The 26518-nt window shown below is 32.9% G+C and overlaps 1 protein-coding gene across 2 annotated transcripts; it reads left to right on the forward strand.

Moving 5' to 3' along the window:
• The first annotated feature begins 961 nt into the window (after positions 1 to 961).
• Positions 962 to 22432, forward strand: LOC137926871 (protein rolling stone-like). Of its 2 annotated transcripts, none has more exons than XM_068770598.1 (6): positions 962 to 1143; positions 14334 to 14484; positions 15404 to 15615; positions 19981 to 20121; positions 21151 to 21378; positions 22045 to 22432. In XM_068770598.1, the coding sequence occupies exons 1-6, from the start codon at positions 1101 to 1103 to the stop codon at positions 22194 to 22196; spliced, it is 927 nt and encodes a 308-aa protein (XP_068626699.1). In that variant the 5' UTR covers positions 962 to 1100; the 3' UTR covers positions 22197 to 22432. The 2 variants fall into 2 exon arrangements, with proteins under 2 accessions (XP_068626699.1, XP_068626700.1); XM_068770599.1 differs by lacking the exon at positions 962 to 1143 and adding an exon at positions 3349 to 3490.
• Positions 22433 to 26518: the final 4086 nt, after the last annotated feature.

Genomic DNA, 26518 nt, shown 5'->3' on the forward strand with positions numbered 1-26518 from the left:
GTGAAGATCAACATTGTTATGAATGCGCCAAAACTTATTGTTAAACTTTTTTGTAACCTTGTAGTAAAACTTAATTTTACAGTGCTACCTCATGCCCCTTGCTGCATTTTTTTTAGCCACGTGGCGTGATCCGGAGGGTGGTGGGGTGGAAAGAACGAACACCTGCCATCCCCTATTGCGTAACTCGATTTATTTCTTTCTTTGTATTTTTTGCCATTAATGAACACCATTTATATTTAGTAGTAGGAGAATCGTATTTAAAGTCAAATCAATGTTTCTAGTTTGTTATAAATTTTAACAAAAAAAACTCTTAGATGTTAATATTATGAAATAAGATGATTTATTCATGAATTTTATGATCCGATTAGAAAAAAAATACATCAAAAAAATTTAAATCCCTATGTATTCAAAAATCTGTTTCGCCTATTTCGATAGTTATCGAATATCAAATATAATATTGTAATCGAATATAATAATCAAAATTCAGAATAGATTTAAATGAAAGTATATAATCTTGCAGCATTTAAATAAAATAAAATTTTTAAAAACGTTGGCCAGAATCTTCTTTTACACTTAAATGTAACTATTTTTCATATAACCTAGCTAAATTTCATACAATAAAATATCTAATTTTTCCAATAGTATTTTATCAAAGTATATATATACATATATATATGTGTGTGTTATATATACATATGTTATATGTATATATATATATATATATATATATATATATATATATATATATGTTTATAAGTATATATAAAACAATAAGCTTTTATTTGTAATGATATGAAATAAGCCTATGAGACAAATTATTAGATTATCCAAATAATCCTTTAGTGATATAAAGCAAGTATCGCAATTTTTAAAATCGGTCATTGTTTAATAGACACTGGAGTTGTATACGTAATAAACACTGAAAGATTGACAGGGCTACATACAGTCTGTCGACGGGCGGCGTACGCAGTGTGTGGCGGGAACACGGCACAGCGAGAGTAGTTCTGCGAACTTTACTTCAAGAAAAAAATTAAAAATCACGTAATAATAACAACCCATAGTGCTAATATTGCAAATATTAGAAATAATTTAGCTTTATTATGTGCAAACATGTTCTCGTTTCCATGGAAACTGGTGACGCAGGTATGTTTAGAAACTTTTAACTTTATAACATTTAGTGACATATTTCTTAACATTTAATATTAATTTTATTTAAACCTTCCTAGATGAAAGACCTCAGACGATGGAAGACATCGAAATGATTTCTATAATTATGAGGAAACTTGATAAAATTCTTATACGAGTATATTTTTAAGTATATTCAATGTATGTAAAAATCTTTTATTATTATTAGTCAGAGATCAGTGTAAGGCAATTTAAAATTTAATTCACAGATGTGGAAAAAGGCTTCAAAGAAGCCATAGGTTTTACCAGAGTTTTTTTTTAATCTACAATATCGCACGAGTGATGTTAAAAATTTATTGAATTGCATTCGTTTTTAGTATTTATAATAAACCAATATACTCAATAATATGCTCTGAGTGTGATAAATAAAATTTGATATAAATGATTTGGACCAAACGTTGCTTATGAGTTTCAATAACAAAGTTTTAAAAATACCCTACCTCCTTAATAATCTATTTGAAATCCATACTTTTGTCTCTATAAACCTAATCTAACAAATTTACAAACATTTACCGTCCACATAATCCTCATTAGTAATTTATTATAATAACAAATTAATAACATAGTCACTCTTCGATCCCGAAACATGATCATTCCAATTTATTTATTTATTTTAGGAATAACATACTGTAATAGAAATGAAGTTAAAAGTAAATAATTATACACTAATTATATGTTCCCTCACATTCCCAGTTAATATCCTTGTAAAGCAGTAGTAGTTCAGCGGTAGAGGAATGAGACTTGCGATCGTAGGTCACAGGTTAATGTCCCTGAATGCTTTCTAATATATAATTCACACTTTGTACAATAATTATATAGGATTGCCACTGCTCGTTAACTAGTTTCCAGAGGAAGGTAAACAGCGTCCTCTGCGTACTGTAAAATGTAATACACATACTGCGATCGCCATCCCGCCTGTCACGGATGGTAATTATGGTATATCCTCTTGTAGATATGGTTGGAAGAGGCCTAGGTGTTGCAGCGAGCATCTATGGGATGAAACGACGATCTTTACCAATCTATAAAATGCATTACTTTGTATTTAAATAATGTCGTAATTATGTCAAGTTTTTAGTAGTAAATAAAAACAACCACACAATAGGAATGTGTTGAAAAGCAACAAATGAAACTCTCCACCTCGTTTTTTGTTTTGCGACATGTTGCAGTCGATGCATAACTTATTGAGCATTAATAACACAACTAACAATATTGATAGATTTGTAAATTAAATGACTACAGATTTTTTATTAAAAATAATGTGTATCTGGATTATACGGAAAATGTGAAAAAATCATTTCGATAGTAATACGCTTCTTTCAACTCCATAATATTTAACCACTGCTTTAACACATGCCTATGACAGATTGCCCCTGAATTTTTATCAAAAAGATGACGGTATGCTCACATTGCGAATTCATTTTGACATTCGACAACCGAAATAAATCAGAGAAATTAGTGAATATTCGCATACATGTTGAAACTTATTTAAAATTTTATAGAAAATAAGGGGTATTTGAAATTGCGATAAAAAATAAACAATGTCAATCTTTACAAATACCATCTGTTAAAATAGTCATGAAAAAGTTACATTGAAAATAAAGTATTCATAAATATATTGTTTGCCGATTTGACATCAATTGCTTTAAATAAGAAACCCATTCGTTTGAATTATATATAACGTTCCGTCTATTAATTGTCACTACGGCTGTTAAAAAGAATACGCTTCCAAATTGGCCGTGATTGTAAAGATTTTGAGCGGAACCGTCCACTGTTGCTATATAGTACATGAATTAACGTGATTGTAAGGATGACACAACAAACTCTAGGGATGGGTTGACATTTTTCTTAAAGCTCAACATCCACAAGACATAAATTAATTATGAAAAACTAATACTTATTTTAAAAAATATCATCAATTAGCATTGACGTTTTTATGGGAACCCTATTTAAGCCAACCCATCAGCCTGGTGCTTAAAATTTAAAACAGAGTAAGAAGTCTTTCTTAAAAATAGATTCATACCACAACTTTAGTATTTGTAGAATTTGTTATTTAAAATTTTTAGATGACAACCCTATGGTATTGTTAGTTATTGAAAGCGGCGCAGTGTGGAGCCCCGGCCGCAGTACTCGGTAACCAGCCGCACATGCGCACATTGATTCTGCCATTAATAAAAACATTGTAATCATATTAAACATGAGTATTTAAGTTTGAATATCGTTTAGTATAGTGCAGCTCTGACGAAGCGAAATTAATGTGAACCCGAATAAAACGCCAGAAAGATGAGGCTGCCGAAATTTGATATGCGTGAGTGAAAACAAAAAATTGTTTTGTAACCTATACCATTGCTTTTGTTTAATAATAACGTTATTTTTTTACGTCAGCATTTTTCTGTTTTTATTATTCCTTTCTGGGATATAATACTTTTAATTCAGCGTATAAAATTTAGCGTTTAATATTATGTCATTTACGCAACCTGTTTGCGGTATTTTGAATGAAACATTTTCTTACATAATAATAATTTTTTTTAATTGTTTGGCTGTACATTGAATTGAAATTTTTAAGGAAGAAATTTTATTTATCTATCTTTTTATTTAATTACTTTTTAAAACATCATCTTAAAAAAATCCGCGAGTTTAATTCACGGTCCTGCATACATTATGAATGTACAGGATTGGTTATAGGTGTAAAAGCTTTAAAAGAGCGATTATATAGCTCATTTGTCAGAAAACAAGCATCCGCAGGCACAAATAGTAAACAATAATTATTTTTAATTTATAGTAATCATAAAAATATCATATTGTTTTTTCTTACTATATTATCATTGCGTGATTTATTATTTCGGTAACCATTTAATTTTGTAAAGGGAATATCTTACATTGATTGCGACAAATAGAGAGCTATAACATTCATTCCTTTAAAGCGAAACACAGGTTACACCTGTAACCAATCGTCCTGTATATATTATCGCAATTCATAATTTCGATAAAAAGTAATCAAACTACAGCTGTAAGATTCTTTTGTCGTTAGTAATTGGCAAAAAAATTGTGTAAAATTTCATACCTATTTGAGAAAGTAAGATTCAGGAGTAACTAAATTTAAACATTCAAAAATAGTACATGAAGATTATTTTTCAAAACGACTTGAATGTTACTGGTTAGCCGCCTTTTGTGAAAAAGACTTTGATCGCTGTAGACGTGTTTGATTACATTCAGTTAACACAACAAGACATTGATGCAAATCGTTTAAAAAAACTTTACGTGTTACAGTTTCATTGTATGATAAATATTTCTATTTACAAGTATACTTACTCCAAATGTGATTAGAGAATACAATTCTATTAAGACCAAAATGGACTGCGTTGGGCATGTGCCCAAGTCGAGATCCTCTTCGGGAACTCGTGGCAAATCACCCGACAACCTACGGTACGTCAACCTTACCAACCTGAGGCCTTGAAGATTCCCGAATCCGGAGAAATATTTACATTTATTCATTTTTTGCAAAAGCAAATACCAGAAATATTAAGAGCTTTGTGACGAGCTTAGTGTACACTCGTCCGTGACATCTGGTCACAAATGTCTTTTTATCTTCTAAGGCTCGTCTTTTGTCAGCTAAAGAACCAGTACGTGTTTAAGAGTTGGTAGCTTTTCCTTGTACGTTTTTGCAGTTAGTCGTATCTTTTCCTTGGCAAATTAACATTTGAATCACATGCGCTTTCCCACGACTGTGTCCAGAAATCGGTTTAAGGATCATTTTGTATAACTTATTGTCCAGAGACAATTTGGAATTGGTTTATACGCAGCATCTAATACAAAATATAAAAATTGTAACGATAAAGACTTCGAGGAACGGCCCCGGGCTTATTCGCTATAAAGGCCTTAGATCTTTTGCCCCCTTGAAATCCGATAATGCTAGCAAATGGATGTCTTTTGTAGGTGTAATTCAATAAAATCCATCCTTGGTCATTTTTAACACGCCCAAAAAAAATTATGGTCAAATTACGTACTAAATTTCGAGTGTTATGGATCAAGAGATATAGTCCAAAGTAATAGTCAATACATAAATGGAAATCTCTTATATACTCAGATTATCTAATTAATTATATGTTTCTTTTATACATAATAGCAAAGTAAAGTTTACGCCGAAGTCGGTACCCTCGTCGGAAATCCTGAATTTTATTGAATGAGATATACTTACAAAAAATCTATACATAATTTAAACTTCTTAATATTGAGAGTAGCATACACTTTAAATACTAAAGCCGGTCTTTCATTAAAAGAAATTATAATGAAAGTGGTACTATGAAAAACAAAAATACACCAAAGGTAACAACGACTTACTTTATTCGGTAAAATTAGTACTTCGTCACAGAAAATAGTCTACGAAACAAATAATTTATTTTTATTTATCGTTCTAGCTTCCCCGCAGGATATCTATAGGAGGATATATCATATACGCCACGCACGGCAGGCGGGTTGGCGATCGCAATGTGGTATTATGGTACGCAGGCGACGCTGCTATCCATCCTCTGGAAACTTGTTTGTGAGCAGTGGATATCCTATTTAATCCTAATTAATGTACAAAGTGTAAATTTTATGTAGTATTTTGTTCCGGGAATCGAACCCGTGACCAAGTCTCGGTCCTCTACCGCGGACCAATCCATTCTTAATTGAACTCAACGAGGCGAAAAGAAAATTTCTACCAAACTTCAAATATCTTTCTCACATTTCTAGAGATATCGTAATGAGCTTTAATATATAAAGATATATGCAGACATTTTAATGTTTATTTTACTGAAAATATGAGTTACAGATAAATGAAAATGAATTATGTGTACAGATTAAATTATATAAATCAATATCAACTAATTCAAAAATTAAAAATATTAGGAAAATTGTTTTTATTTTCTATGAATTAAATAATAAATCACCACGATGCCCTTAAAGACACTTTAAAAAATGAAGATTTAAATCATGATTGGAATCAATGATCTTCGTACCACACGCAGGTGGCCACGATACGGATCGGAATTGATTAGCAAACGTCCATCATCTAGACGAAGCAATTATGCGCATTTGAGAATGTGACATCCAGTTGAACTGTCTACACGGCCACTTAGGGACAGCTGAACTACAATTAAGAAAAGCATGTTTGTCCTACCCCACTGTGGTATACATTGCACGCCCACCAACTTACATTCAATTATTACAGATAAGTAAAAATAAAAAATAAAATTTTAAGCTCCAATTACACTACTGCTACAGGATTATTGGTCATAGGGCTAAAAGCTTTAAAAGATGAAAGGTGAAAATGCTCATATGCTGTCAATTTATGTAGGGTATCTATTCCAAAAAAATAGTTTTAGAAATACTAAATAACCCAATTATAATATAGTAAGAAAGAGCATTTTCAAAGTTCGGATTACCACATTTATTATTGTTTACTATCTGTTCCTGCACACTTTGTACTGCAAGAAGTTACAGTACAGTGTACATCAACACCATACATACATACACACATACAATATAACATACAGACACTTTATACAGGATGATTGGAATTAGATGTAAAAGCTTCGAAGCCTTTTACTGACTTATGAGCTATACATTCACTCCTTTATAGCTTTTACACATATAATCAGTCATCTAGTACATTTGAAAAAGCAATTTCATTAGTGGTCGTCACGAATACATACTATTTGTATACGTACTTCAATCAATAAATGAAAATTCATCCATGCTTGGCATATAGACTATACTTACCTATTAATACATTAAATAAACAATATTTGACTCATATTGAAATTAACAGTTTACCATAGCTATCACTATAGAAACGATGTGATAAAATAACTTAACTATATATACATATAGAAAGAGAGAGAGAATAGTAATTGTTCGGAATAAATAACAAAATAAGACAATGTTTGAAGTGTCAATAAATCAATTTGCTGATTAGCATTCGTATTATTTACATATTCCTGGTGTAAATGACGAATATATTTACAGATTCAATAAATTTCTTAAAACTAATTATATTGTTAGTGTCGGTATTAATTCGCGTACTTCAAATGTTGATTAAACCACAGACCTTTCTAAGAAAACATCAGTTTATTTCTATATAACCAGTGATGTAGCGTTTCTGTGAAAATAATACTCAATAACAATAGTTCTCCAATCGCATAGCCGCGCAGGGCTCGCCGTCACAGTCATTGCGATTTATAGCTCTCAAGCTGTGGCTTCCGCTTATCAATGTTGAATCCATTGACGCCGCCGCCGCGTACTATATATAAGCTATTTGTTATCTGCTATTTTCCCATTCATATAAGTAGTATTTTGTTACACAACACCATTCTTTAATAAAAATGTAATTATATATAACGTCGATTTGGTAAATTTTAAATAAATCTTAAACTAGCATTTGTTACGGTTTTGGGATTTAAAAAGAATTAAAATGACGATTATATTTACGATGTATGTGCAATTACATTCAACGTAATAACTACTTCTATGCACTGTATGTGTAATCTATGCATTGTACTGTTCTATGCATTTCATTAAAATATTCATTATTTATAATACACTATTGTACATATATGTATGCTACTATAGAGCATTACATTCGGATTACTAGATGCCAAAATTTGACTGTAATACCTACCAATGACAAAGTTGTATGCGATCATTTTAGGCAGTCTATTAGTCGTACAAAAGGCAGTGATCAAGCACTTATATTATGTTGCTTGAAGGGCACCGTAATTAATTGAAATAGATAGCACGACAACGCGAGTTTATAATTCTAAAAAAGCAAGCTATCAAGTTGTCATACGTCGGCAAGGCTACGAATATCATTGCTGTCAAAAGTGTCACCTATTCAAGCACTAATGTCTGACAAAAAATATCCAGGAACGTATTGTGATACATTAGAAAACATGTGATAGAACTGTGATATAGTTTTAATAAAATAAAAATAAGAAGTAAATAAACACAATTTAAAACGTATAAATTTTATAATATAACAAAAAACATAAAAATAAACCAAATAATTGAAATGTACTACCTGTAGTTATTCGTTGAAGAAAGGCGATGTGAGCGAGGCAAGGTATGAAAGGAATTAAAAGAATAAAAATAAATTATTGTTGTAACTGTAATCCCTATGTACGCAGGACAGGGGAAGTACAAAAGGTCGCCAATAGCGGGGGCGACATAAAAAATGCGCTAATCTCACGACGTATTTCTTTATTTTTGGGGTAAAGGCGTTAATTGCCGCCATACCGTCAACGTTCAGCCAGCTTAGTTCGGAACAGTAAGTGCGTTTTATGTGACAACTCACGAAAGGTCTCCTGTGGAGGTCTTTGTGAGCAGTAACTCATAAGCGATTCGAGAGCTTGGCAGGTTCCTAATCCGTGAAGCGAATAATATATTGGCCAAGCCGAGATTTCTTAAGGAGCGCCCCGCCTTGCTCGGCATTGAAGTTTTGCCGCCGCAAGCTCTTTTAAGCTGTAAAAGCCTACAGGCAATAGCAATTGTGCCGTGAGCATAAACAGAAATTACAAGCTTGATACTATTAGTGCCGGTAGATAGGCCCCTTTATTTATTCTTAAACGAAAACCTTGTCTATTTGTAAGAATCCAGACTTTTGTTACTGCAAACTTTAAACTCTTCCATCGTTTCTACGTGTTTTGGGAGCATGAGCTAAAAATTTTTCGCTTTTATAAAATAACGAAGACGTGACTCCCACAAGCTTTTGCGCCATAATGTTTTTCTTCTTCATTTCCGATCTTAAATAAATTATCAATTATACCATATAGTACCTTAAATTTGTTCAAACATTACGAATTAAAAATAATTATGGACTGGTATGACAAATATTAAAATCAATGTCATGTTATTACATGTCAGTGTTATCTTATGGTATATAAGACGCTTTATTATTGACGCCGAATAAATAGAAAAAATATTGTGAAATAAAACGTAAGTTTGTTATTTGTAATAATTGATTATGAATGCATAAAATAGTCAAATAACAAACAGTAAAAGTCATAATGTTTAGCAAAACCTATTCGTAAACTCCCTTTCCTAGACGATCAATTTATGCTCGAATGCGGAGTCAATAAGTTACGCGTATTTGATTCACAACAACAGACCGAGCTTTTATTCCGAAGTTCTGGTGATTTTTGATACACTCAAAAAAAATTGCAAAGTTTTCTACCTGTGTGAGCTGTGGTTTTAATGTTTTGTTTTAATAAACGCCCACTAGTAAATCTAACCCAAAAGCGTTACTGTAGTGGTCCATACGATGGAAGTAATAAAGTTGGTAGTTTTGGTCGTTGCAAATTCAATATATGCCTGAAACTTTATATAAGTAACTCAACCTTGAAAAAATGCATAATTGTTATCTTTAATTTCAAATATCAGAGAATATCTGCGAATATATTTTAATAATTATCGTTTTCGCGTAAATATACGTAAGGTCTTTTTTTACGTTCAGGAACTTCATATATAAAGGAAACCTAAAAATAGGGTTAGTTTGTGGGTAACTGTTGTGTATGGTATTATAATACGAAGTGTATTGTCGTGAAATGTTTCTAAATGACGTTGCAATAAATTTAAGAAATTCATCAAAGAAAAAGTTTTCAAAAATCCTATTATAGTGCGAAGATATTGACTACAAAAAATATCTGTCTGAGTTTGTCGTGGGCTCTCTCTTAGATCAGACCGCCTTTCGAACCTTCGTAGTTTTAAGTTGAAAGATTCCATTATAGGGGAGTCTTATCTTTTTCTAGTTTCTATTAAATTGGATTCAGGCATTCTTCGTACATAAGTGGTCCCTGTAAATGATCCTCTGCGCATAATAGTATTAGTAATAAAATAATTGACGTGTTTTACATTAGATTCAGTTTATCATATTGAGCCATAAATTATACGAAAAATTCTTTTAAATTTTGTTTCAATTTATCCTAGAAATCAAAGCTTCGTTGCATAAGGACAAACTCTTTTATACGATGAAACCTTTATTCCATATTGATGCATCAAAATGCCGAGAAGGTCGTTTTTTGTTATAAATTATAGTTTGCACCTTTTTATCTTGATAACAATTACTGCGCGATTTAAAGTTCTCTATTTTAATTTATTTAATAATCGAAACCCGAATATTATTTAATTTGTTATCGTTTTATATTTGAAAAATAATGAAATTATTATACAGCTGTATTCAATTTTAATGTTAATGCGCATAGTTCTTGGTTTTATGTCATCTTTTATATTTAGGTACAATATTATTTTTTGGCACTGATGAATCGGAATAAATCAGTTATCAGTTCATCGCATTTCCCATAGACGTCCACTGCAAGCAAAAGCCTCCCCCAAAGATGCAGGGGGATATAGTATAATCGCCACGCTTGGTAAACGGGTTGTCGATTGCAGTATGATATTAAGTTACGCAAAGGATACTGCTGCCCATCCTCTAGAAACTTATTTGTGAGCAGTGGCAATCCTATATCATTAATGCACAGAGTGTAAATTATACAAGATTGTATCTCGTGAATCGAATGCGCGAGCGACGATCGCAAGTTCTACACCGCTGAGCTCCCTCTGCTCATTTGTATAAATGTTGAAAAATATTATATATTATGAATCATAACGTTTTATTTTGACAATATATTTTAAATTAACAACAGTTACTCCACATAATTTTAAAATATGCAATATCTGTAAAAAAATAATACAATTACAAAAGACTAATACTGTTGTATGCAAATTGTATCAAACGACCTGACAGTTCCATAATTAATTGCTTACGTAGAAATGAAATTGCAGTTAAAGCAGTTATCTACTTATATGGTAGAGACATTCATGTTTGAAAAAAAAGATACATAACAACTATGTTTATTATTAATTGTTGCCGGGCATTTGCTCCACTCTACACTCGTTTAATACGTATAAATACATTCGACGTACGCATTGACCGATTGCAATGAATAAGACCTCACAATCCAATCAACTAAGGAAGACATAAATTAACTTTGGTTCCTTCAACTTTAATGTGCTTCCGTGTGAGAATTGTGACGTAAGCAAACATATATTGATCCCATAAGTGAAGATGTTCATTTCTTCTTCTTTTTAGTCCATAGACCGATTACCAGACTTGTGCTCCCGCATCCGTAACTATATCGCCGGTCCACCTCCTGGGGTGTTTATCTACGCCGCGTCTACTGGCTCGTGGTCGCCAATCGAAAATCTTTCGGCATCAACGCCCACTGGTTTGCACATACGATATACATTTATTTCTATTATTATCTACATAGGACCATTTATAATGACCACTTGTGTACATCATGAGAAGAATGTCAGAGAACCTAATTTGATAGAAATCCAAATCAGACTACTCTTTTGAGACATCCTTTAACTAAAAACAACTAGAATTCCTAACGCACATTGTTCTAACAGGAATCCACAACAAACTGAGACGACTTTTTTAAAGTCCTTTATACAATTACCATATTACAGTAGCAGAGCGATTTATTTCCATGCTTTATTGCTTAAAAATACTTCATGGTATATAATACGATTTTATACAAGTGTCTTATTTAATGAACTTCTTAAATCTATTACAAGATAATTTAGAGACATTATATGGGATAATATTATTAAAGAGTTTTATTAATACGATACACCCAGAATTGGTATAAACAATTATGAATGAGTGTTAAGATCACATGATACTCGTACGTCTACAAATATAGACAATGACATATTAAAAAAACTAATTGCGCAGCTCTTTTTCATAATTACAATTATGGATAGATATTCTTCTTCTCATGCGTTTTGATGATGTCTACCAATCTCGCTGGAGAACTTCCACGCGATCGCTTTCTTTCCACTTTTCCTTGCACCACCAAACGTTCCATTGGGCCCTCATAGCAGGTGATATGTCTCAAGAACTTCTGGATTCGTATTTGCACAGTTGACGGTAGCCTCTCTTTTAAGTTCAGTTATTTCAGTACCGAAACTTTTATTCGGTTTGCAGTCGACGAGATTCTGAGCATCCGTCTCCAGCTGCACATCAAAGCGTCAATTTTCCGACATTCCAGAATCCTCAGCGTCCATATCTCAGCTCCGTATAAAAATATTGGAAAACCAAACTCCTTATAAGTCGAACCTTTATGTTCCTGTTTAGTCTGCGGTCTTTCCAGATATTTCTGAGTTTTTCTAAGAATCTGATCATGTTGCTACGTCTCCGAATCTCACTCCCGCAGTCCTCCAGTTTTAGTGATAGTGGAGCCTAGGTATACGCAGCTTTTAACTACTTCACATCCTATAGTCTATGTTTATGGTTTAGTTTTTTATATTTCGCTTGGAAAATAATTTATCAATTATAAGACAAGATGTTTGGCGTGCCAATCAAACATGGTACTGATTACATCCTTCCATTGTTTTTTTTTTCTGAAAAGACATGTATTATGCCCGAATAATCATATTTTTACGTAAATACTTAGTCTAGCCATTAACATCAATATATTAATATAATAAGATAAATAATGTACAAAGAACTTTTTTAAAATATCTCCGTTACGTTGAATACACTCTAGCACACGTTGAAGACCGTTCAGTTAATAACTATCAATAGAGTCGCGCATACTCTTCTTGGGAAAATTCTTTACCGCCAATGTTATGAATTATTTCAGTTACTTCAAACTATCATTATGTTTAGATAATGCTATATGCTCTTTGAAATGATCGCCAACATTCAGCTCGTGAAGTCCGAAACGTTCGTTTGCAAGCATGCCTAGGTGGACAGAAATTTATGACCCGGTGCGTGTCCTGCTGTACCATGGTTTTGTTAAGAGGCTTAACCACATCACCTTCTCAATAATCGTATCTTGAAATACTTGTGTTGATGTCTTAACACCTTATTCATAAAGATATGTCCCATTGGCTCATGAATAGCTAACATCTCACTAAACCATAACATACAAGTCTGATAATATCAACGTTATACAAAGCTGTTTAATTGGAAAGCTTAAGGCAAAAAAAATTACTTCATAAAACTTCTCAATACTTAAAAACTTACACGCGAATAAATATAATTTTTATGCGATCTCCCTTTGCGTACCGCTAAATAGTTGTTTTGAATTTATTCCCATATTCTTTTTCAAATTATCTGTCAAATAATATATTTGTAACCCATAATTATAATAGGTTTGGCCTGGACATGTTTCGCTATTGAACAGGATTTGTTCAATTTTTTCCTTTACTGTTTCATAGCTTTATTCATATAAATACTACATGGAACGCCAGATCTTTTTTGTCACAAACAAAGGAGTTTTCAATGTACTTATTAACAGCCCGGTACAGACGGTTCAACTACACGAAACGAATAATTTCAAAAATTACATTTAGCCGCTTTCGTAATGTTCCTACTTTGTATTACGCTATTAGAACAACTCGATTCTCTTTATCATTCCACTTCATTATATGACAAAAATATTTAACACTCATTTACTGTAAAATGAGAAAATATATTAATATTCATACATGAAAGAGATATTCAAAATTGAAATGTAATATTATGTTCGTTTTGACTGTAAAACTATTTATGACCAAACTAATTTTTATAATACTTTTAACTTATGTTGCTGTTATCATCTCGTCTTATAATATTCGATAATGAATAAGGACGTGGAATAGTAGACAACATCTTAACATTGAGACGAATTTAAAGACAGACATTAATTATTTAGTATCTATATAGAGTTACTGTTTATATAATTACCGTATCATTGTCATCATTTGCTGTCAATTTATGGTAATGTATGGACACCCTATCCAAAATCAACAGTTCCGAAAATAATAAATAACCTAATAATAATACAGTAAGCGTAGTATAAAAAGCATTTTCAAAGTTCGGTTTACTACAATTATAATAATTAATTATTATAAACAATCTAGCTTTGTATTGCCAGAAGTTATTGACCTTTTATAAATGAATGTAACATATATCCGAGCTTTGAATATTTTTGCAAACAAAACAGCCATTTAAAATTTTACACCTATAATTAATCACCATATGTAAGAGACAATATTTTTTATTTATTCATTAATCTTTATTTATCTTTGTTGAAAATATTTTAAGCTATGTTTTGGTGCAGCAATGAAGAAGTCCTGCAAGCCGGCGATGTTGGGGCGCGTGTGGCAGGCCAGTCGACGCGCACTCAATCTCGAGCATTCTCCACCGCACCAGTTCGCCTGCTGCCAGTGGCAAACTGGCACCAAACCCACGACTCTCTATCTCACGTACAGGTAACAATAGCTACAATACAGTCCAGTCCGATTAAATAATTGTATGTAGTAATGAAGATCGTAAATCACAGGGAACGCTAAACCCCGATCATACCGGAAAGAAGCGTTGCTTGAGTTTCTTTAACCACTTCTTTTCCCAATGCTGTCACTCGAAAAAATTGTATCAGTGTTATTAGCTAGGCAATAGCAACTGACCAAGCATTGGTTCAGACCTCTCGGGCGTCGTCGAGTCGGAATCTTAAGCGCGTATTATCAATGAATGTCCGAGCCAAAGGCCCGTTGAACTTAGACACATGAAGCGTCTGCTGAAACGATCTAAGAGAAGCCAACGCCTCCTGGTCTGATAAAATGAGTATAGAGAGAGCTTTGATACCTTAAAAGATATTTTAAACTTGATGTCCTCTGCGTTTTACCCGCCATCGTTCTAAGGCAGCAGTGATAGTTTGACCCCAAAAAAACACAGAAATTACTTTATTTTATTTTATATATTTTTATACTTATTATCCAAATATTACACAAAAAATTACAAGTTCACCTAAAACTATGTACAAAATCATCTTCGTATCTTAAGTCTTAGGAAACACAGCATACACTACGTAAAAAACAAAAATTAATCAGCAAATGAAAGATAAAATAAACAAGTATAAAACTGTAAAAAATTAAAATTAAGAATAATCAAAGGTAATCTTCTCGTGCAAAACTAGAAATTAATACCTGACAAACACCTTCCTCTTTTTCTTGGTCATATATCTTCATTGCTGAAGGTCGCGTCCTTCCTGGAAAGACACCCGTGGAAAGTCCGAAATTGACTGTTTATAATTTACCTGTAAAGAAGTAAGAACTCGACTTTACTCAACGAAGGTATATGCGGCTTGATATAAATATGTACAGTATTTACACAATTCTTTCTCTTTGGCAGATGGTTGCTGTTCATAACGGTAGTGTCGATAGCAGTGGCAAGTTTCGCGTGCCAAAGACTGCCGCGTCTGTACAAAGGACCGAAAGTCGAATTGAACTACCTCAAATGGTTTATATACTTTACTAATTGGGGCTATTTGCTGATCGCCTTCCAAGCAGGCCTAGGTCTCGCCGTCGTCTGCCGCTATAGAAGTGAAAAAAGCCTACATATTTGTAAGTATTATTTTTACTTTGATAATTTATACTTCATAAAGTTCATATTTACAACTTCTCACTGACCCTAATAAAAACTGATTGAGGAGAAAGCTATAAATTAAATTTATTTTATAATTCTCCAAGATTATATTTAGAATGAAATTTCCAATAATACCCTTATTATTACCATAACAACGCTCTACACTGCGATTGACGGTCCGTGGCCTCCAACCGAGAACCTCAATGCAGGTACTAGCGGCCATTTGTTCTGCTCTACCCTTATTAATGTGTGAAAAAATTACGCATTTACATTTATTGCAACGCTTTACTAGTTTACAGTCTTGTATTACGGGCATTAACATTGTAATAAAATTTAAAAGAAAAAATCTATCGAACTGTACGCGCTAAAAACATTTATTAATGATCTTTGTTCCTCAAGAAAGTCATTGAAATTACAAAAGCAAATGCAGTGCAGCTTATTTGAGATACACTTTTTCAAATTTTCAACATTTCATTAAGTCTCTTTTCAACATGATATTTATTGTAATTTCATTTCATCATCATTATCTTCATCCTGTCATCCGATAGACTCCCACTGCAATTCAAAGGCCTCAACTAAACATCGCCGCGACGACTGGTCTGGCGTTGCCCGTATCGAACTACTTCCCGCGACCTTGTCTATGTTGTCGGTACAACTAGTGGGGGGCTTACCCACTAATTTCATTTATATTTGTACCGAGACATCTTATAATAACCCCGTACGAATAAAGTTATGAATCAACGCTAGAATAGTTTCGCACGAAATAGAACTCTCAGTTATTAGGGCAATGACAAAGATCGCGTTTGAAGTCTTTAGATTCCAATGTAATGGTCGCCGGCCTATGCGACGCAATTAGCCCGTTACGTGGCATCGCGTGCTTAAACACGACAGATGATTGCTGATTACGCAGCTCATACGCACACGTGCTCCTGGTAATGAATCGTATACAATGACAAGCCAAGGAGTTGATTATTTAGACTGTTTATTGACTTCACTACCGCTGAGGCGATAGGTATAGATATATATTGCATATTTTGTATTTATACAGATTGATTTGTAATAGATTTAAAAGCTCTAAAGAGATCATTTATGTATCAGCCTTTATAAAGTGATAACTCTGAAACCCTATTGAGATGCGACAGGCCCATAAACTCTGGCAACACATACACAACAATAATTAATTTTAATATATAGTATTCCGAATTATGGAAACACTCTTTCACATTATCGTTATTAATTATTTTAGAAACCATTTATTTTTGGAAAGGTATACCCTTTCCAAAAATAAATGGTTTCTAATAATAATTGACATGAAATGAGGTATACATTCAATCTGTTAAAGCTTTTACTAGTGTAGAACCAACCACCCTGTAGTATTCGACCTACGAAATCCTTTGGTATTTGCCACATAATTAATACACATCTCGATGAAAGAAAAGTGACTATTATGCCGAAATGTATAATTACGCTTACATTTCAACTATGCTATTAATCCATTATGAACATTACGTCTTTAATTGGCTTCCTAAATATTGTCCTTTCCCCGTTCCGTGACTTTTTTTAAATATTATTGGGTACAGTAAAAAATTCATAAGGTAGTTAATTCTCTTCAACCATTGATTCTACTTACACGAATGCATGGGGCTGACTAAATCCAACACTGGACTTCGGTTAGAAGAAGTTCTTATTGCTAAAATGGTAGTAAAGACATGGCCGCTTTAAATTTATACAAAATAACTTTTAATAAAAAATAAGGGTTAATTATATTAATATAGAGTTCTTTTAATGAAACGAAGACATGTCAATATGACGTTCCGTGTAATATCTAATGCACTAAATAACGCTACAGTGGTACTATTAACGTGTAATTCCCGTCAATTATGTCCACAATGTTTAAAGCGACATAAATCGCTCCATCACAAAACGGCTTGCCATAACAATATCTAAGCAGCATTCAATGGCAAATGAATAGTTGCTGTCCCCGTAATGAAGCCGCGTAAACATCACAGGCAAGGTAATTCGATATCTAAAACTCCGGAAACAAGGTCCGCCTACAAAAGGACTAGATCTTAATCACTATTTACGTGATGTCATGCAATATGGACACGTGTGGTCACAATAATTGTTCTCTCTAAACATTTTCATTGGGTATTTATGTGAAGCTAGATAACTTTTTTTAAATATATATTCGTATCACTCTCAGAGAAGATAAGTATCTTTCTAGTCGAGTTCTCGGTAGAATCAACATTAGTACCTGGCAGATGTCTATATATAAATTTACGTTAGATATGTTTTGACTTTTCGTAAGTACTTAGCAAGGCCTATTCTAAATAATAAATATTTGTTTGATTTTGTCATTGATACGGGGACGTTATTTAATGCCCGAGCTCATCTTTTTAGGCTTGAGGTCCAAAGATAAGTCGATTGTTTACCTTTCCTTGCACACTTTGTATAGCCAGAAATTATCGGCCTACCACAATCGAATAGAAAAAAAATCAGTGTTACATTTTTTTAAAAGTGATCACCTTACACAGGTTATAAGAAATAAATGTAAAATCTTTTAAGGTTCTTGCTATACATTCACCCATTTAAAGTATTTACACCTATACCCAATTAAACCTGTATATTACGGTAAACACCATAAACAGGGTTTATATCTGTGTTTACATATTATATTATAAAAAGAGTGTAGATTATTATTAGAAAATAATAAGAAAATTTATTTAATATTAGAAAATATTAATGGAAAATTGTTTAAAACTTCGTTGCAATATAAAAGGCGAACATTCCCAGACCAGCAACACACCAATCTGTCTACACCCGCCCACATCATCGACGTCCAAGCCATCGACGAGGGGACGCCGGGGTCACGCACACTTGATTGATACAATTTCGCGTCAATTAAAGCGGGCGAGTGGATCGTCATCCACTTCGGTTACAATTATCCTTATTGGTTCCCCATTCCTGTCATTGACGTAGATAAACGGAGCCACATATTCGATACGAACGAGGCAACTGTCATTACGATATTAACTTTGAACATTGTCCGGTCACTTATTTGTCAAATTTATGCGAGCATTTCGAAAACATATACCGTATGTATACTTTGCAAAGTTGTTTTTGAACTCTTTTTTAACTATATTAATAATGAACTTAATCTTAATATTAGAGTTTAAAATATTAATTCTCAAATAAATAATATAAACTAAAGGTTTTTAAGTTTTAACTGTTATACTTAAGTTTGATCTAAATGATATGTAACACTTATATTACCTTGTATATACGGGATTGAGTTTCCAACATCCCTAGGATAACGTTTCAGGTCAAAGTTGTTACAAATACGAATGACATTCCATCTCCTTAATTAAACTGTTTTATCTTCAGTAGCTTCATTTTAATATAACCATGATATCAATTTAAATGATCCCTGCCGTGTGACGATTTTCAGGTGTGACAAGCAAAATAAAAAATTAAATTAAAAAGGCGACGTGTGCTAACAAGAAAACGTTACAACGCATAATGTCGTACTGCTTTTAGAAGCCGCTACGATCCTTAAAAATAATAAGAACAAAGAAACAACGACAACACCATTGTTGAATTATGATCATACGAGAAGCTAAACTTTTTTAAGGTTTTCTAACATCTTCACGTATTATATTGTATATTGATAACAAAGCTTGTCATATTAAATTACATGCTTTTACTACAAGTCGTAAAACGTTTCATTAGCCCTAGTAAGATAACTTACTACGGCGTCTTTCAAATTAAAAGTAGTACAAGTACAGTAGTAAATCTACGGCGACTAAAATTACCATTGTAACCATATTGACGAAAGCCCACTTACAATAAACCGACAGTACTAATCATTTAAAACACAAAAGATTGGAATTATTTATATTTTTTATTTATTTTACAACTATTAGATAAGCTTACAAACTAATTATAATGATTTTTGGGGGAGGCATATGCCTTGCAGTGGTTACTTATCGGCTAAAAAATAAAAGAAGACTTTAACTGTGCTGACAAGAAACTTCCACTTATTATTATTTATATAAGCATTTACCCACAAATACAATAGATACCGAGAAGTTTGAGACTTGTAGGGATATAAGAGAATGAAAAAACGATTTCAACTTAAATGTACTGTTGTTTACTTAACAATTGCGTATATAGTTAGTAGTTACAAATGGAACATACCTATATATTCTTAAAAAAATGTATCCATGTAGACGTAATTGTTTTACTAAGTGAAATTAAAATGCGGTCAAAATGACTTCCTCATGGTAGTCTAAATGTCTAAAATATCTGTCTGTCAGTGACTTATCAACGATTTGTTATTTCAGCTTGCGACGATGACGAAATTCAATTACCTCGCCGACAGAAAACGCCTGTGCTATGCCGCATGTACTGGTTGGCGCACACCGTGGCCACCGACCTGGCCTTCGTCATCACGCTTGTATATTGGACGCTGGTTCACGATCCCAGTAAGTTTGTACAAGTTAAAAGAAATATTTTTCAATTCATATTTACTGAAGTGACTAATTTGATTACAAAAATGAAATTATTCACAATTGTTTAGTCATTAATAATTTCTAAAAATGCTTGCCATGCCGTGGTCTTTACTCTAGAACCTTAATGTCCCATCGGCCATCTTTTCTGCGGCCTGTCCACTATAACTTATTAATCTGCTAAGCTATGTTGGTTACATTCATTCGTCTACGGATCTCCTAGGTCCTGATTTTTTCTCAGCAAAATCCCGAGCATAGCTCTTCATGGTTAGTTAAGCGACTGTGTGAGCTTAAGTTTCTTTCTCATTACTGTCAGGCGGAAGCTTTAGGCCGTGAAAGTTTAATCTACCTCTTGCCTAAGATAATTACCACTGGAATCAGTTTTATAAACAATAACATTTACTTAAATTCAAACAAATATTAATAGTAATATGTTTAATGCACACAATACAATTGTAATTTTTTAACCAATCAAAGTAGACAAAAACATTAGCAATAAATACCCACACTGTTTTCTTTAAAAATGGAGAAATTTATGTAAACATTCCTTAGTTGTCCCGTAAGAAATTGTGTCCATGAGCACGTACATTTGTGTGCATGTGTCCATGTGTTTTGTGTGTATGGTACAAGCAAACCTATTCAGCATGGGAACGCAGACAAGCCATAAGCGTTGCGGAAAATGCGCACGGTCATGTTACTATAGTTAAAATAGTACTATTGTAACAACAGAAGAAATTACAGAAGAACTAGGGTCACCGGTGTAGCTCGAACACTTTCGCGGTGGCACCGGGCATCTGTCGGCTGATATGATAATGATGAACTGTTTTAACAGGTTTTTCTCTGCAACTTTGTATGATTGATAAGATTATTAGCTGGTTACTTATAATGTTGAAATAACTGACATGATTAATGCCTACTTGAATAAAGATATTTAGAATTAAAATTAAATAGTACTCTAATACAAAAAAGGTAAATTAAAGTAATAGTAACATGTTATCGTTAAAGGAATACACGAGGTGAACGCACTGAACCTCCTGGTCCATGGGGGCAACTCCGCGGTGATGCTGTGCGAGCTCGCCGTCACAGCGCATCCGGTGCGAGCGGCGCACGCGTTGTATGGGGCAGGCGCCGGGCTTGCCTACGGACTGTTCAGTGCCTTCTACTGGGCCGTGGGCGGCACTGACAGACTGGGCTTGCCTGCCATATATCCTTCATTGGACTGGAACAAGCCGGGCAAGTTATCAACTTCTAATCTCATGTCTAAGTTTATACTGAAGCGACAACTTAATAGATTAACTAGTAAACTATACAGATTTGTTAGTGTAATAGAGTTTATGGTTATAATTAACAACTAGGTCATAATGTTTAATTTAATAATATAATAGTCTTCATTTTACATGTGTCAGAAACAAATAGAGGTCTGATCAGTCAAGACAACCTTTTATGAATATCAATAAAATAGGCAAGAAACTAGCCAATAGATGGTGCCATCTGTAGCGTTATGAAAGTCAAGAATATAATATTTTTTATAGTATTTACAAATTTTCATTCCCGCTGCAAAGTCAACTACTAACTTCAAGCGCCTAAAACCCTACGTCACACTTTAAACGTTTTTCACACAAAATCATGATATCAGCTGAAGCCTCAACTTCTGAAACAACTGAAATTAGAGATGCACTCTCCCTAATAATAAAATGTACGTGGAATTATCTCAGGCAGAATTTTTTTTGTTATATAATTTTAAATATTTAAAAGTTCGTAGTTCCACTAAGTTTCGTGTGTTTAGATATCAGATGATAGATTCAACTTGACGTTTACAGGTGATTTAATCCTCCGTATATTAAATAAAGAATTTTTGAATATGAATACTTATATCCTATACATTGCTATTAATTTCAGGGTCTGCATTCGGTTTCGTGGCATTGTGCGCTGTGGTGATGATGTTTGCACATGGCGTAGCCACTTGCCTGGCGGCTCTGCGCATGCGCATCGCAGCGCGCATTCGTCCCTCTAGTGCACACCTCGACAGGCTCACACTACCGACACATTGAGGCTCCAGGCATAAGGATAATAAATAACTTAAATATATGTGAAACTCGACGGCAGCTTGCTAATCGAGGTACTTGCGTATTAACGCCACCGCATTAGAAGTTACGTTATGCTTTATTTATTTAATACTGCCAACAAAATTATCAATATTATATATAAATATAAAACAATTATAAAAAAGACAGTAGTAGGTGCTGACAGGCAACCACACCATGCGCTAGGATAACAAAAAAATTTTTTTTTTCAAAAACTCACATTCAGTCGACAAGAAATTTATTTACCTGCACACCCTTATTTAATTCAAAAAGGTAGTAACTAAGTATTATCGATGAATTAACTATCTATTAAAATTTTTTTTAGAAATCCCAAACATTGATTTTCGTAACAAAAATAAATGACGTCGAAAATCAGCAAACAAGGTATCCTAAATAAAGCTGCGTACACACGTGAACAACAAAATAATCTTTATTGGCTCATTAGCACAACATCTACTGCGGTGACATTAATACTTAAGTACTAAATTCGACATTAATTTTATGGTTTCATACAATCATCATCATATCAGCTAATAAACGCCCACTGCAAGGCCAAGACTTTCCCCAAAGTCATTACCATGTGCTTACGCTGCCCGCATGCACCAAAATCCCGCCACCGACTATATCGTTGTTCCATCTAGTGGGCCGCGTCCACCGGCTCACAAAATGTTTTCATATAAATAAAAATTTGCACTTGTGTGACATCTGCAAAATAACAAAATACGTCTAGTTTTCACTTCCATAGACAAGTTAATTATTATTCTTATGCTGTGAATATAATTCCGTCGTTGCAAACAACGATATTGTTAATAATAATTAGAAAATGGTTCGTTTTAAGTAGCACTGTGTTATTTAGATTATTATTATATTTATAGTAACAATTATTGAATTAAAAGGCGTGGATGCAACGTATTATTCTGCGCTCCTAAAAATAATGAATACATTTAAAATAAATTTTAGATTTATTAACGACAATTATTAGTTCAATTAGAAATGTTCTGGTTTTTTCTTTTATTAATAAAACCAGTATATTTCCATACCATTATATTTCTTAAAGTAAAAAAATGTAGAAAAATTATAAGCAAATATGTCCGCCATATAATATTAAACTTTTTTCCGTTTTATCTTTTGTTTCCTTATACTTTTAAATCTAGCGGACATATAGATATCTCAAAAATCACTTCTTAATAGAAAAACGTAACCAACTTGATGTAATAACAAAAATGTTTTAAAGATATGATATAAATTCGTCTAAACAAGCGTAAACATGAACAAGCAAGTTTGAACTTGTAATATAGTTTTTATTTCAAAATTGCATCAAATATACGAAAATCTCAAAGAAATTTAATATAGTGAAGATTTATTATCTATGGATAATACATTAAAGCGCAACTTATTAATGATTTAGTATTAATAGCTTTCGCATTTATATTTTAATGGGCATGTTTAATATTAAATTTAATGTAATTAATGTTTTACCATTAAGCAACAGTGCACAATATACACGATTTGTGTTTATGTCATATATGAAACATTCCTTCAACTGAAACATTTCATAGAAGATGTAGATAAAAAATTGCAAGTTCCATGATAAGTCAAGTACTTTTTTTAACAAGTCCATATTTTATTACTTTAAATCGCAGAATAAAATGACGTTATTTTATACCAATTTTTTTCTTAGTTTTTTTTTAATGGTTACCAAAATTATTGCTGTTTACAAATAGTTATTCTGACAAAAATAGTGAGTATCTATGTAATACTTTGCGGTTAAATGTAAATGAAATTGAAATTTTTATGACTTACGAGTGATAAATTGTGTTATTCTTTATATTTATTCATTAACGTAATGTTTATGTTACATTAAAAGGTATTGTTCCTAGCCCAAGTTAGAATACTTGTGCGATACGCTGTGATCCAAGTATCAATTAGCTTTATGTAAAAACTACGTACGTGTGTTGAGAGCAATCGTAAATGAACAAATTTTTGCATGTCTCACAGTACGTTATAGGTTTATTAGTTGCATGAACCAATGAGTTATTTGAAATAACTATTATATTATGGCATTTACTTAAATATATAAGGTGTTAATAAGTAAAAAATTAAAGCAAATAATTAGTGTATTTTCTCTTGAATTGTATTATTTACAAATAGAATTATTTAGCCGGAATAAATTCAATTTATTATCGATTTATTAAAGCTCTTATTTAAATGCATTTACCTATCCTTTTAATACATTTATTCTAGCTTTAAATAAACATAATCCAAGAAAATTCCTCTCTTACTCTTTATTGACCATTCTTTCAAATGAAATACACTAAAAATGTCAGTTACTACTGTGATTGGTAACAGCGCCACCTATCTATTAGATTATATTTCTATTAGAGGAATACATACGTGTCGAAGTTTTTACAAATGTCGGTAGATGGCAGAAATATAAACAATAAGTTAAAATTTTTAGTCTATAAATAAAAACAGTGACATAAATTTACTATATTATATATGTATATATATATATAATATTGGTGCTTTATAAATTATGCATTTATTGTATCAACAATTTAATAATCAAATATTTGTGAAAACGACTTTCAAAACACGACCAATAGTGGTATATGATACGAAATGCAGTAAAAATGTGGTGTAGTTGGCTATAGATTAAATAAACCTCTTCTTGTTGAATATTTATATTACGTTATCGTAATAATAGATAAGACTAAACCTTAATCCGAGTTTTATCGAAGATTTTTTTAAAAATTCCAGTGGTCTCTATAGGGATCAATATTATTTTTAGGTTAAAAATTATATAGAGTGTCTGGTAAAGAAATGTGCTGACCTTAATTTATTCGTAATAACTTCATAACCAGATTTAACTCACAGAATCTTATGAATGATTGAGATAGCGGTAATTCCATATCTCTCATTCTTATGAATGAGAGATATGGAATTACCGTTGTTCCATTTTACTAACCGGTTACACCACATTAAATGCGCATAAAATTAAGTTCACGTGAAAAAGTATAGATATTTCTTTTGGTTTTTGACAGGAAAAACTTCATAAATTTTCACTTCTTTTATCTTTCGGTAATCAGCTACTCTGAAGGTCTTTCTATCGTCACAAGATACCGGCTTGTCATAGCCTGAAAGAAAAATAAATGAACAAAACGTATTTTAGAATAATCGCTTGGCTGGTTAATATTAACACATTTCGAGCTCATCACTCGAATCCCCGTGCACGCGGCCCGTTCATTTTGAGGTTCATTGCTTCCTGTGGCTACTTTGGTAATGTCGTTAACTCACAAAAACGAGTATTGGATTTATTCTTATACGATCGGATATACAAATCACTACCACAGTTTCTTTATGTCACTACTATGCATTCGTATACACGGTCGTACTGAAGGCAATTTGGGGCTAGATTATGCTAGTAAAACCGTCGTGAAACTCCTAGAAGACAGACTAGATTGTGGCCACCATGTATACATGGATAATTATAACTATTATAGTTTGGCTGTGAAATTGATAGCTTAACAGACATACGGCACAGGAACATTAGGAAAAAATCTCAAGGATAATCAAATTATTGAAACTGGGACTAACTCATTGCTACTAAAGTACGTTGAAGAAGTAGTAAAACCGTAGTAGTAAAACCAACGACAATCTTTGTAAAAAGAGCTCCAATTGCACTCATGAATTGTCTAATGCCATAGGTGACCCAAACCCATTATCTAGGTGTCCTGGATGACAAACTCAATTTCAGTGCCCACGTCGACAGCGCGCGAAGAAGGCTGCCTTCGTACTCGGCTGCATCTATTCACAGCAAGACTAAAATGTCACTGTTGATTAAAATAACAATCTAAAAAGCTGTAATAAGACCCGTCCTCACATACACAAGCCAATACTTCGCGCATGCTTATCCTCTCATCATTTAGTGGCTTCAGGTTCTACAAAATAAGTTTATGCTTAGGGTCCCGGCCGCGTCGTAGTACATACGCAATGAAGACCAACATGTCGACCTGGGACTGCGAATGATCACCCAGTTCCCAAAACGAGCATCGATTCATTACTACGACTTCCGTTTAAAACGCAAAGTCATAGATTGCAGTTGCCGCCATCTACAATACAATTACATCTGGTACATTCAAACGTCGAAACGTCCTGAGACTGAGATACGTATTCTAGTTTCCAAACGACGTAACGACAATAAGACAGGCAACGTATACTGCGCATCGTCATCGTTTCCATTGGATAGCCAACTAATCTCGTAGGAAACGAGGCCGGATTGTATATAA

Source organism: Battus philenor, unplaced genomic scaffold, assembly GCF_028537555.1.
Source record: "Battus philenor isolate CCGP_79_NKW_IND1 unplaced genomic scaffold, ilBatPhil1.0.hap1 SCAF_3, whole genome shotgun sequence".
Classification (NCBI taxonomy): Eukaryota; Metazoa; Arthropoda; class Insecta; order Lepidoptera; family Papilionidae; genus Battus; species Battus philenor.

What these genes read in the sequence shown, in the direction of transcription:
- LOC137926871 (XM_068770598.1), top strand. Translation starts at nt 1,101, where the DNA reads ATGTGCAAACATGTTCTCGTTTCCATGGAAACTGGTGACGCAG. An exon ending in CATGGAAACTGGTGACGCAG is followed by an intron (nt 1,144 to 14,333) that starts GTATGTTTAGAA and finishes GTTTTGGTGCAG; the next exon opens with CAATGAAGAAGTCCTGCAAG. An exon ending in ACTCTCTATCTCACGTACAG is followed by an intron (nt 14,485 to 15,403) that starts GTAACAATAGCT and finishes TCTCTTTGGCAG; the next exon opens with ATGGTTGCTGTTCATAACGG.